Below are 14,553 nucleotides of genomic sequence, written 5' to 3'. Positions count from 1 at the left end.
ATATTCCATTGCATGTATATACCACATCTGTGTCTCTTCATCTGTTGCTGGTGCTTAGGTTGTTTCCATACCTTGGCTATTGTGAATAATGCGGCATTGAACATGGGGGTGCAGATATCAGTTTGAGATCCTGTTTTCATTCGTCAGTGATTATTAAGACAAGACTTTTATAAGTATATCAAGACTTTTATGTGATAATCAGTTCAATGAGGAAAGGGATATATATATATATATTCTTTTAGAGAACAAAACTAAGTGCTTTGCAAATGTTCATTTTTCAGTATATTTGTTGACTCAGTAACTTCAGAAATGGTGGTAAATACATACATTATGAATAAAGTAAACTTTCCTGTAAATGTTTATTTCCATATAGTACTTGACCAAATGTCTAATATAGTCATGGCGTTGGAACGTAATTAAAATTCTTATAAGATAATATTCATTTACTTGAAAAATTTGAACAGCACAGACATAACCAGTTGACTCTTCCTTGCCCTTTCCCTACCGTCACCTCTCAGTCTCACTCCCATGAGGCGTTTGGAGAGGGTCCGTCTAAATTTACATTGTTACTATGTGCATTTACCTCCTTCTGGTTATAATGAGGTCATATTAGCATTTTCATGCAGACTGGAAGTGAGGTTTAACATAAATACATTTACTTTAAACATTTCATTTTGGTGGAAGACTAAGTTTTATTCCAGTTAATACTTGTTTTCCTTTTCAATAGGAATACGTTTTTAAAAGCATTTTATTTTATTAGTTTCAAGTATACAGTACATTGATTGGTTAGACATTTATATAGTTTATGAAATGCTCCCCCTAATTGCTCTTTTCTCCACCTAGCCATTATATTACTGCTGACTGCATTCCCTGTGCCATGCTCCCCATCCCCATGACCATCTATCAACTACTAATTTGTACTTCTTTAACCCTTCACCCCATTCTCCCAGCCCCCCCAACCTGCCTCCCCTCTGACCGTCACCAGATTGTCCTCTATATTTATGAGACTGTTTTCGATTAGTTTGTTATTTTTATTACTTAGATTCTGCATGTAAGTAAAATCATATGGTATTTATCTTTGTTTCCCTTGCCCAAGGAGGTATAGCCAAAAAGAAATTACTAGTAGCGATATCAGAGAGTTTTATCACCTATGTTTTCTCCTGGAAGTTTTATGGCTTCAGGTCTTACATTTAAGTCTTTAATCTATTTTGAGTCTATTCTTGAATAACTTTTAAAGGAAGTTCATTCTCGGGAATAAAAAAAATTTCAATTTTTTCCTGAGATGTTCAAGAAAATGAGACTATTTTTCAAAGTCTTTATCTTTTCCCTCCTTCCCTCTCGCCTTTCTTTCTTTTGACATCATAATATTTTTAACAGTTCATCTTATATTTGATTTTTTCATTATCGATAAGGTTATAAATCTGTTTCAAATATACATCAGGGAGGAGGTTATATGACATTAATTATAATACGTGTTTTTATAAAGCTATTTCTAGCTTAAATTTATTTCTCTCTTAAAAGTCTCCTATGGAATATGACCATCCAGATCTTTTGCTTAAAACTTTTGATGTCTTCCCACTGCTTGTTGCATAAAATTCGAAGGCCTTAGCTTTATAGACCATCACTGGTCCAGCCTAGTTTTCTAAATGGATTATGTGTTCCTCTTTCTTCCTTCACCTGAACTATGCTCCAGTTGTATCAGACAACTTGTCTTTCCTAGAACATGCTCTGCATCTTCACGTCTCCATGTGAATACTTGTTCTCCTCTCTGGCTAGAATTTTCATTCCTTTTCCTGTCCATTTCCCACTTACCCTTCAGAAACTCGTTCAATATCATCTTACTTATGTAGCTGTTGTTGGCTTGCTTTTCCTGTCTTTCCAAGCATAATTACTGAGTCCACTTCTATTAACAATACGTATTAAATTTTAGTAGTTTGTTAATTACAAGTTTTTATCTCTAATAGTCTTTGAGCGATTTAGGAAAAGTTCAAGGGTCTGATTACCTCGTTTGAATTTCAGCTTTGCCACTTACAGCTGTATATCTTTGGGCAAATTACTTAAATATTTTAAGACTTAGTTTTACTATCTGTAAAATGGTTTATAAGAAAACCTTTCTTATATGTTGTTGGGAGAATTAAATTAGATAGTCTTTAGATATTCTCAGATAGCGTTCTTTGTATACTAAACAATACATGTTATTTACTTTTATGACTGTCTTTTCAGCCTTTAGCTTAATGTCTGCATAAACAGGGCACTTAATTGTGTTTATTACTTAAAGGGAAGTTTTTCTATATAGACCTGTGAATTGCTTTATCATTTTAGTTAGCTCCTCCTAATTTTTTTTAATCGAAGGAAGGATTTAAATTTTTCTCTCCGTCTACCTCCCCCCAGCTCTTCATAATTTATATGATTATTATGAGTCTCTAATGTTCTAAAACAACTTTAGTTTTCATCGGCAGCTGGATTATTGTTTTATTTTTAAACGTGTTGAACTTTTCCAACTTTCTTATGCCAAAATAAGTAACGAGGGAGCCAGGTAAGTGCCTTCTTTCACACAGAAGCGTGCGTTATCTTTCCGCGGCCTGCTTAGTTGCCTGACATGTCTGTTTTCCTGTCCCCACAGGCCTTGTGCAGAATCACTCGCCATTCTCCCACTGCCTTCCAGAACGTCATTGAGAAGGTGGGACTGAACTCGGTCATAAATTCCCTGGCCTCTGCCATCTGCAAGGTTCAGCAGTACATGTTGACCTTATTTACTGCTATGTTGTCCCGTGGAATTCATCTCCAGAGACTAATCCAAGAAAAGGTTTGACATAGATTTCATCTATTACTCTACTTTAAAAATTGTTTTCTTCCACGATTTTAGTGGTTCAGCAAGTAATATCGTATCTGTAGAATTTACTTTTCATCTTAAGCGGCCCTTTTTGAACTTTGCCAAACCCGTGGACCGCAGGCCATTCATCTGAAGCTGTTATGAGAGTCTTTAGTGAGTAAAACCGAAATCCAATAAATGGCTCTGCCTGTTTGTTCCACTTTCACAATGAGAAGTTAGGAAGTGAGGCCTCCCTATATGCTGGTATTTCTTATACCTCCTCCTCAGCCTCCATCTTCTTTCCCCATGTCCTTCGCCTGCTTTAGGGAGGGTCCCTTTATATTCTGACTCATTTTTATTCCTTTTCTTGCCTAATGCTCTGCCAGTGGAGATCACCTCTAGAGCTCTCTTCTTCCTGTCTTTACCTTACTCCCCTTCTAATCTTTTGCTATCCCTTTATTTTATGCCGCATTTATAAGTATTAAATCACATCATAAAACGGTATAACTATCAAGAAGGCTCGTAGGGTAGTTTCCTCAAAGTGTCTTCTTCGGTCCTTGCTAAAGAATGTTCCCTGGACCAGAGTGTTGGCGTCACCTGGGAGTATGCTGGCAATGCAGATCCTCAGGCCCCACTCCAGGCCTGCTGAGTCAGCATCGACATTTTAATGCAATCTCTAGGTGATCTGTTTGAACGTTATGGTTTGAGAAGCTCTGCCCTAGAGTGATAGTGTTCAGTGAGGTGTTAACAGGTAAAAAACTGGACCATGGTTATATATATGTTTGAAAAGCAATGAGTTAAAGTGGTCTTTTCAATTGTACAAACTTTCCCATTTTTTCATATGCTCATGTATATTATGAATCTTCATAATGGGGAATGTAGTGTGCAGTGTTTTTTAAACTTATTGGACCAATTATCCTTTTTTTGGAGGGGAGATACCTGTCAAATTGGAGTTTTGTAGAACATGGTGAAGGTAACGCTAAGTGTAGAAAATGAGTGTGTGCCGTGGTCCTGCATTAAATGCAATATGTTAAATTTTGGGTTTTATACTAAAAGTTAGCATTTCAATAATTATTAATGGTTTGCATAGGAAACTTGATCTGTGAAAGTCAGAATAGAGAGCAAGCCACTTGCCTTTGATCAGTCCAATTTATATTCTGCTAAGAAATTCGAGCCTCAGAGAAAGTATTTTTTCCAACCGCCTGTATATCTAATTTTTGCTGCTGAATTTTCCAAGTCACTAGTGTGTTATTGTCGTATTAGAAGAAGTACCACTTGAGTAGTTCGACTGCGTAAATTGTGATAATTGTGTTGAGCGTTTTAGCAGTTTTTTCCCCCCACCTTAACACAGGCATGGATTGATTTAGTTTCAAATAGGATATTTCACAAAGCTAGTAAAAAGAAAACTTTGTTGTTCAGCTTCTCTGAGGAGTGAGAGATTTGAGGAGACCTGGGGAGAGAAGGAAGGCCAGTGTGGCTGTCGACAGGCAGCAGAGAGGAAGGGACATGGGAAGAGGCCGGGGAGGAGAGAGAATGCCCGGATCGTGCTGGGTCGTGATACGGGCCTGCCTTCGGGGTTTTGACACGGTGGTCATTGTTTTATTTTTACTCAAAGAAAAGTGCATGAGTTTCTATATACATGTGTTTTCACCTTATTGTTGCTAAGCTGAGGTGGTCTCAGGTGTCTGGTCACTGGCAGGTGGGGTGAGCGGAAGAGGAAGGGACCCAGGAACGAACACCAGGCATACCGCTTACTGTTGGGCACAGAGGAGCTGTCCATGTTCTTATTGAGGAAACCGATGCCTGTATATCATGGTATTTTTCGACTGAAATGCAGTCCCTGAAGGAGGTCCATGCCATTTCTTTTAAATAAAAGAAATTGCCATTTACTGCAGAACATTTAGAGAACCTAAAGAAGAAAATGAAATCATCTGTAATCTCACTTCCCAGGGATAATTACCGTTAACACATTGGTTTATCTTTTTTCAGTCTTTTATCTGTGAGTCTGTGTGTTTTATGCACACATTTATAAAATTAAGATTAGAACAGGTGATATGTCGTTCAATGTTCTCTAAGAACATTTAAAATTATCATATTTTTAATTTTGTGACACTACAAGAATTTAACTTTTCTCCCATTCTTGAACTGGTTGCCTCTCATTTTTTGGTTTGTATTCACTCTCATGCAGCGACTGTCCTGTTACGTGTACATTTGTGTTCACCACTAACACAGTAGCACAGGTGTTAATGTACATTTAGGATGCTCTGCGTAGGTAATGCTAGGATGCTAGATTGTTATCTAGAAAGGTGGATGATGAGAGTGCCATTCACTTGTAATTTAACCAGCAGTCATTAAGACACATGCTATATTTCTCTTATAATAAAACCTATAGTTTAGGTTCTTAAATTAGCAGCATACTTCCTGTTTTTATAGTTATTTGCAGTTAATAAATCTGATTTTCCATTTGAAGTATATAACTATAGCCATCTTCTATATAACTATATAACATCTGTATAACTATATAACATTTATATAACATCTATATAACTATAGTTCATCTTAAACTAGATTAACTAGATGGTATCATTTCCTTCTGAATCATGCTCATGTTCTTGAGTGGACATTGATGTAGTGAAGGAATTTGTTTAGTTCACACTATCTACTGCGTTAGCTATGTGGGTATCAGTGTCCTCAGATGACCATTGTCCAGCAGCTCTTTTTGTTATTGGTGCTTGATTTATGCTGTGTCATCATCTTTAAAAGGCTCTACTTGCCCATAGATGTGCTAAATGGCAGAAGATCCCTTTACCCCAAACAAGTGTTCGTTCCATACACCATTATGTGAAAAGTGAGTGTTCACAGCATGGTGACAAAGGACTCAGGTTAAAAGCGTGTGTTCTGAATATTCTGGTCATCGGAGAAATTGGACAAAACAAAAAATGACAAACCATTGCCCTCCCCTCACCACTTAATGGGATACTTTTTGAACCATTGCTAGATGGTACTTTATATGTACTTCTTGCATCAGTGTTAGATGTAGAGAATTGATAACCTTTCACAATTCAGATGCTTGAATGACTATGAACAAGAGGCTTCCAGAAGGCCTGACCAGGTATAAGAAAGAACCTTATAAGTTAGTCGTGAGTCTATTTACTAATCTTGTCCTATAATCTTTATTCTTTTTCTTTAAATTTCTGGTTACTTTGGTGGTTTTATTTTTCTGGTTTTTCCAAGCTATTGATGTGCCCTACAAATGTTCAGTCTTCAAGACTGGGGCTGGAGGAGTTTGGGAGTTTATAAATGTGTTTCCTGCTGTTTCATTGGGAAGAAAGAGATTGGATGAGGTCATTGCAATTTTCCTACTTATAATATCTAGAAACTTAAAGTAGCTAATGCAAATTAATTGTTATCGGATTATGTTTATAACTTTTATAAATTTTAGAGTTTACATTTTTAGTATAGATAATCCAGAATATATGGAATACAGAATACAAAGGACTGAAATAAAGTGCTCACCTCCATAAGATAATCTCTTTAAAATTTTTGATATATTCCTTCAAATTCATATTCGTTGTGCATATATCTGGACACATATACATGCATTCACATATTCCATCCTCCCTGCTGCCACACACACATGCTATTAGAATCTTTTTATAGACATTGGATCAGTTGTATATCGTTCAATAATCTATGTATTTCCCATTCAGTGATGTGTTTATAACTTTTATGAGTTTTATGTTTCAATAAGCTAAAGCCAAGTAATGAGAATAAGGATGACAGAATAGCATGTCATTCTAAACCTGCAGTGACATGCACACATATATGTATATACATGCATATGTATATATAAACACAGAGAGAAGGGGAAAAGTATATGAATAGTACACTAGACAACTGCTTTGTAAATGAATCACTAGTGTGGCTCAGAAAAAAAAACTTACTTTATAAACTCAGTGCCAGGTTCTTGATATTAGCAAATCAAAAGCATATAAAACTCCTGGAACCCCTGTCTGATGCATTTCAATTAGTGGAGCTTAAAAAACTCACATCAACTTGTTTAAGTTACGTAGATTCGAACTACTTCTGCCTCCGTCTATTTTTTCCCCCTGAGGTCTGCAACCTTGAATGCACTTCGTTGCTGGAGAATCGGTAACGCATACTTTGCACTTCATATGCTTTGGGGATCATTTAATGACTTAAACATTAATTTTTAAAGCCGAATTACCGTGTTTCACAGGCGAGTTTGTTCGTGCTCACTGGTAAGATGGCTTCCTTCTGAGTTATTGACTAGAGATACTGCCTTTAAAAGTTTTTACTTGTTAATTTTTACAGTAGCTGTTGTCCATTTTTTTCCCCCTGTCCCTAGAGAATTTTTAATTTCAAGTATACAGTACATTGGATAGACATTTATATAGTTTATAAAACGATCCCTCTAATTGCTCCTTTTTTCCTCTGGTTTTCCACCTACTAGTATTTTAATGCTAACTACATTCCCTGTGCCGTGCTCCCATCTCCGTTTTTGTCTTAGCATGCTGGTTTGACTGACACCGGTGCTTCGGGTTTAGCATTCTGACCAAGTAGCACAACGGTGGTTAATACTGAACCAGAAGCTATGGCTCTGTCTGTAAATACGATGGAAGATCATCGTGAAATTCATGCCTGTAGAATTTTGAAAATTTGAATGCTAAGTCTACTAAAGTTTTTTTCTGACAAATCGCTACGTTGCTAATCTAGCATTGAAAATATAGTGATTAACGTATGCATGTTATCAGATTACGAGTTCATATTGTGATATTTTTGGTGTGTCTATATTAATAAATATATTCTAGTAGAGACATTTTACTTAGATAACTTGGTTAAACTTCTTTAAGGAAAGTATAATCCAAAGACAATTTTAGATTTATTCGGTACATTTTTTATTTCTATCAATATTAAACAGGAAAATTGTCAGTGTAGTTAACCACATGATTTCTCACTGTTTTTCCTTGAGGCTAAGCTATTATCAGTTGATGGCCAGGCTGTACTCATTGATGTTCACCTGTGACAGTTGATTGAAGCAGATCAATTTTACTGCTTGAGATTTACAAGAGACAATTTTGAAATTCTCTATCTCATTGCTCGTTTTTACTCATTTAATAATTTTGTCTTTATGATGTCTGCTAGAGGAATGTCTCATCCTTTTGCTTAAGTTCAATAAAAATATCATTTTGTTTGTGATGGATACTTCACATATTTGAGCCTATTCCTAACATTTTGAATATTTTATCATACCATCTTTATGTTATATAGCTATGTCCATTCTGAAATCACTGCCAAGTACCGTTTGGATGTTGAACATAAATTTGTCATGCTGTGATTTGGCTTATAGACCTAAATAGCTTCTGTTTTTTTTTTTTTCTACGTATATATTTAGGTATGTTGAGCCGAATGGCAAGATGAATTTAAATCAAAGCAGAATGCCTAGTGGATTGCACACTGAAGCGACTGAGGTCATTTTTGGTTCTCTAAAGGTTGCTTTGGCACTCAGTCTTTGCCTGCAGTCTGTAATCGCCCCTCCTCCAGTATTGTGAGATTAACATGGTTCTAGAAGCGCGGTACACGTTGTTTAAGATTAAATATGGAGCCCTGGGCGATGAGTTGTAGGGAGTCAGTTAGTACTGTTCATTCATTTTTTTCTGAAGTGACTAAAGGAGTATTTAGGGTACCAGATCCTTTTAGACTTAGAGCCAAAATTTTCTGTAATGTACTGCATCTTCTTAAGGAACTTGGAGTTATTGTATTACAAACAAATCTTGTACTCAATCTTTTATTTTTGGTGTTTGGTATTGTTTAGTTTGTGTCACTCAAAATCATAAGCATATTTTAATCTTGCAAGATTCTTAATAATGGTTTCATCTCAAGGGTTGTAGCAACTATTGAGAATATCTTATAGGCAAATAACAATCATATTTACTGTTGTAGAAGCTCACTGTACCTGCATCTTGTAGAATAGATGGAAGAAGGCAAAATTAGATCAATCCTGTTATAGTAATTCAAGAAATATAGAATGGGGTATTGAAATAAAGTAACAATGGTGGGGGTGTTGTTCTCACAGAAATTGGGGATCATTTGGATGTGGGAGGGAGGAGGAAGAGTGAGTCAAAGAGGGTGCTCGGATTTTTAACTTTAGCTATTGGATTGATCCTCACAGATCACCTTTTGGGTAGGTGCTGAGTGGGTGCTGGACGTGCAATACAAAGAATTGCAATAGACCCTTCACCCACATTCACCAAAGGTTGACATTTACCATATTTGCTTTATGGTTTCTCTATCTCTTGTTGTGTGTGCACGTGCACACATTTATGCTTACCCATTCAGGAAGAGGTCGCAGACCGAATGCTCCTTTACCTCCAGTCACTTCACTGAATACTTCCTAAAATATCAAGAACTTAACATTTATTTCGTATTACTAGCTAATCTACAGACCTTATTTAGATTTTGCAGTTGTCCCAGTAGTACTTTTATGTCAAACGAAAGTTCCAGATCTTGAATTGCAGTCAGTTATCATGTTTCTTTAGTTTCTTATAATCTAGAAGAGGTTTTCAGTCGTTGGCTGGTGGCTGTTTGAATAGTTTTGGAATCACGCGTGTGCATGCGTGTGGGGTTGTGTTGATATGGGAAATAGATTTGTGATCATGGTCCGTGGACCACTGAGCATAAAGTAGAATCAGGAGTTGACTGTGAGGAAGTGGGCTTTCTACTGTCTATATGCCGGAAGGGTGGAGACAGATCTATTACTCCAGCACACCTTGGTGTCGATTCTTTTTTTGAATCAGAATGGCGACAAACTAGCTTGAGTAGCTTTAGTTCAGGAACTAGGTGAGACTGATGTATAGACAGAGGTATATAGATATATCTCCATCCTTAAATTGAAGCATATATCTGACTGTAAATTTTTCCTGCCTGGCAATATAGCACCCCATGTGAAAGGACTATGGCATAGCAAAAAAAATCGAGCTGCCTTGGACACACAATGTCACTGCGAAGCAGTGACTGTCACTGCAAAGCTTGGCCTCTGTTAAGCACTCATGGGAAATTATATTTCTGCTCTCTGTTGCTGTCTTGCTAACAATACAATTCCATATTCTTGCCTACTTGTATGTGTGTGTCTGTATTTTCTTTTCGTATATCAATAGGCACCTGAAATGATGTATAATCTCTCTATTAAAAGGGAAAATAACAGTAATACTTGTCAATACTCCCCTGTTATATTATACCTTTAATTAAAGAATGTTATAGGAATATAGGTTTTTCTTTTGTGTCACGTAATGAGTATGATTTTTATTTTATATCTTTAGGACCTCAGATGTGTAGATTAGAGATATGATCTCTCTATAAACAGCTTTGCTCAGAGGTTCATCTCTTCATGGAGTCGTGATGGCCAGTATTTCCAGTTATTTATTGCCACACTTCCAGTCACATGGTTGAGTGGTGAAGAGGCAGGCTTTGTTGTCTGACTTGCCTGGGTTTGAATTTATGTATTTGGGCAAATTACTTAACCTTTCAAGATTCATTTTCCTTTTTAATATAGGGATAATATTGTCAACTTTTCATGGCTCATTTTCAGGTTTAAATGAGGTATTACATATTAAAAAGTTAATATAGAGTCTGGCATAAAATAAGAGTGCAGAAATGGTAGCTGATATTATTTTACTTCTTTCTCTTCTTTGGTTATTATAATCTATTTGCCCTGAGAGTTGACTGCCCTATTTCATATTTTCTCAAAAAATTTTTAATGTCTTCCACAGGATTTTGTCTCTACAATTATCCGTTTACTTGACAGCCCATCAACTTCCATAAGAGCGAAAGCCTTTCTGGTTCTTTTATATATTTTGATTCATAACCACGAGATGCTGCTGCTTAGCTGCCAAGCCAGGTATGATTTTCTCTGATTTCATCAATAACTTCAATTTGGTGCCTGTTTTATTAGTTTCATCCATAGTGTTTCTTGGCCTCTGTGTACCTGGTACTGATGTTTTTTTCCCCTAGATTTTCCCAAGGGTTTAGTATTTCACAGCCTCAGCTTGAAAACTGTGAAGACTCAGCGAGCGCCTCTGGACCCGAAGCAAGGTGGTGGGAAACACTTGGAGTTTCCTAGGTCTGAGGATAATCCACAGAGGGTTGTTAGCATTGCTTTTGGCTTGAGTCTTTGGGACGTATTCTTGGACCAGTGGTTTGGTTGTATTTTTTATGACTGTAGGGTCCTGGGATGAGTAGCTGAAGCCCAGAAGGGCAGCCTAGTGAAGTGGAGGAAGGATCAGGAGTTTACGGACTGGGCTAGGCTTGGCCGATCTCTCATTCTCTCTGGCTTTCACCTCACAGAAGCGTCCTGGATGCACCTCGGGTTCCTGTCATGCTCTGGTGCTTCCTGAGTTACACATCCTTTGAACCGTCCAGTCCACACGCTCTATTGAAAACTCAGAGGAACCTTGAAAATACGGTTTATTGTCTATTTCTCAATCTAATGTTATATTTATTGTGGAATACCGAGGAGAGCCTGGAATTGTTGAGATTGATCTAGATTAGGGATTGGCAGACTTTTTCTTATAAACAGTTAAAGAGTAGATATTTTAGGATTTGTGGATCAAGAAGCAATATCGTGGATATTATTCAGGTACTTATATAACAAGAGAGAGAACAAATTTTCATTTATTTATTTATTTTATTTATTTTTTAATTTATTTTTTTAGGCGAAGCAACTCTTGGTTGACCTCACAGATTGCAAGTACCTTGTCAGCTTACGATCCCTTATTTTTTTTATTTTTTACACCTTCCTAAGTGTTCTCACATCCAAGTACTAACCAGGCCTGACTCTGCTTAGCTTCCGAGATCAGACGAGACTGAATTTTCATACATTTTTATTGACAAAAATATACTGCTAATAAGTGAGTACTTTTTTTTTTTTTTTTTTTTTTGGTAATACAGGTCTGATAAGAACAGAATTCTTTTTTTTTGTGGGTGGGGGGGAGAAATAATATTTAGCTTAATTAGTGGCCAACAAAGCAAGTACAAATGTTTGTGTCAGGGCTGATCTCTAATGTGATTTTATGTATCATATCCTTGAAAATGCTTTTCACAAAGGTAGATGCTGTACACCAGTGTCAGAGAAACACACATTATTATTCCTCATTATGAGAGAACCCACACTGAGAGACCATTCCTCACTCACTGCACTGGCAGCGTCTGAAAACAATCTCTTGGTGATGCTGTGGAGAAACTGGCACTCTCGTACGTTGCTGGTGGGAATGCAAAATATAGTAACTACTATGAGGAGGTTTGGCAATAACTAGGAAAATTACATATTTTTTGCCCCTTGGCCCAGCCATCTCACTTCTAGGATACAGTGTCCAAAGATCTGTTTGTTAGCAGAGAAGTGAAATGACACACAGCAGGTGTTATTTGTCATGGCAAAAGACTACAGACAACTCAGATATCCCTCAGCAGGAGGCTGGCCGGAGAACTGTGGTCATCCTTGTGTTTTCTCTTCCTGCCATGACAAATTGCCGCAAACTCAGTGGTGTAAGACAAGACACATGTATTAACCGACAGTTCCCGTGGGCCAGGAGTCAGGGCTCCGTGTAGCTCGGCCCTCTGCTCACGCCCCACAGACTTGAAGTGAAGGTGTTAGGCTGGTGCTACCGTCCTCATCCAAACTCTCCAGTTGTTGGCAGAATTCACTTCCTTGCTGATTTTTGGCTGGGGCTTGCTCTTAGCTTCTGGAAGCTGTCCTGCCTCTCCATTGGCAAGTTCCTGGAGGCCGGCAGGAAGAATACTTCTTAGACCTGGAATCCCCTCCACCTCCCCACACCTCAAATGTCTTTGAATTCCCTCTTGTGCCACCGGCCGCAGAAAACTCCCCTTTCAAATGTTTCACCTGCTTGAGTTATGCTAATCTGCATATGGTAAGGTTAATCGATGAATTGGTACTTTACTTACATTTTCACTCCCTTCACCTGAGTATCTAGATTAGTGTTTGAATAACTAGGGGTGTGAGAATCTTGGGAGAGAGAGAGTTTTAGAATTCTGCCGACTACAGTCTTCATAACGGAGGACTTTGCAACTTTGAAAGAGCAAGCAGGATCTCTGTACACAGCCATGGAGCCGTCGCCAAGACACATTATTATTCTGAAAGAAGCAAGGTGCACGACAGTACTTATAGTACACTGCCTTGTGTGTAAGAAAGGGGTGGAAGCAGAAAAGATATACGCATTTACTAATACTTCCAAAACGAAAGAATAGAAGTATAAATAAATGAAGAAATATGGCATTTTTAGGGGTAGGAAGAGAATAGGGAGCAGAGGCAGGAATGAAAGCCGTACTTCTCTGACTGTACCTGTTTTATGATTTTGAGTTAAGAACCATGTAAATGTTTTATATAATTAAAAATAAATAAAAATAATGAAAATAAAGCTGTCTCTAAAAATTAGAAACAACCTATGTATCAAGTTTGTGACATAACTCCTCAGATAAGAGATATTAAAGTGTTAAAATCACAGTATTTGGTAGTATATTCCTATTGGGATATATATGAGGGGAAGAAAAAACCCATGAAGAAACTTTAAACTGCCTTGTGTTCTTGTCAGTATTAATAACTGTATTGCCATTTGGGAACTATTATATATAATTATATTACGAGAAAGTTAATAATTATACAGGTTGCAAGAGGAACCAAGATTTTCTGCATGAAAATGCAGTTATAAAAATTAAGTAAAATCATATCATCCTTAACTTATGATTTATCTTTTCTCTTTTTAGAGAAATTATTTTATAGTTTTATCTATTGAAAACCCAGCACTCAGATTTTAATCCCTAAATGCCATTTTCCACTAAAAGGAACCATGGCTTCTTGTATAAATGGCCTCTAAGTCTCTGGCACAGAGATGCATTCAGGCAGGCGATGGACAAATTGAGCCTGGGACATGTCATCAGTGCCGAAACTAAGGAAGTCATCAGAAACTGCTACGGTCCTGTCAGAAGAATACAAGAGCCAACTTGAAGGAGCTTCCACTGGCCCAAGATGGAATTTTGAGCTTTAGAAGGAAAGACTGCAATATATTAAAATATCAGTGTCAAAAGTTCTCAAGTTCATAATTACATTTTAAACAAACAACCCTTATTAGTCAGTCACCTTTAGGAAATTGCAAGAGCATACAATCATCCTAGAAATTGTTCAGTAAAGGGACAAAATTAGTATTTATTCAGTGTTTAATATATAGACTTTAATACAGAGTAATCAAATAGTTGATTAGGCCAAGTTTTTCTTTATAGAAGTTTCATAGCTAATAAATACAAGAGAAATGATGGAATTAGGACATTTCCATTTTGCAACCCTAAACTAATGAATGGAATTGATTTAAAAAATAGCAATGAACTTTGTTGATAACTTCTTGACTATATGCTTTAACATCTCTAGACTAACTTCCTAGTAGTGGAATTGTTGGGTCTTTTTGAAGATGTATGTTTAACTTCTTAAGAAACAAAGTACTTTCCTAAAAAGTGGTACCATTTTATATTCCCACCACAGTGTATAAGAATTCCAACTTTTCCGCACCCTTGCCTACTTGGTATGGTCAGTCTTTTTAATTTCAGTCATTCTAATAGGTGTGCGTAGTTCTCTTGTGGTTTTAATTTGCATTTCCCTGGTAACTTGATTTAGAGCCTCTTTTTATGTGCTTGCCATCTTTATATCTTCCTTGTTG

General features: G+C 37.0%; 1 protein-coding gene across 15 annotated transcripts in view; it reads left to right on the top strand.

The window, feature by feature from the left end:
- Nucleotides 1-14,553, top strand: part of ULK4 (unc-51 like kinase 4) — a 378,927-nt gene that overhangs the window by 80,150 nt on the left and 284,224 nt on the right. For 14 of the 15 annotated variants that reach the window (XR_005647494.1, XR_005647495.1, XM_039837390.1 and 11 more), the window contains exons 21-22: nt 2,624-2,806; nt 10,603-10,730. Coding sequence is in view for 13 of the 15 variants with exons in the window: in XM_039837390.1 (XP_039693324.1) it covers nt 2,624-2,806; nt 10,603-10,730 (311 nt within the window). In the remaining 2 variants the exon portion in view is untranslated. The remainder of the gene's footprint in view (nt 1-2,623; nt 2,807-10,602; nt 10,731-14,553) is intronic. The other variant, XM_039837397.1, reaches the window with a different exon arrangement.

The sequence above is a fragment of the Pteropus medius genome, unplaced genomic scaffold, assembly GCF_902729225.1.
Source record: "Pteropus medius unplaced genomic scaffold, Ma_sr-lr_union100, whole genome shotgun sequence".
In the NCBI taxonomy this organism is placed as follows: Eukaryota; Metazoa; Chordata; class Mammalia; order Chiroptera; family Pteropodidae; genus Pteropus; species Pteropus medius.
This window is presented reverse-complemented; position numbering and strand designations above follow the sequence as displayed.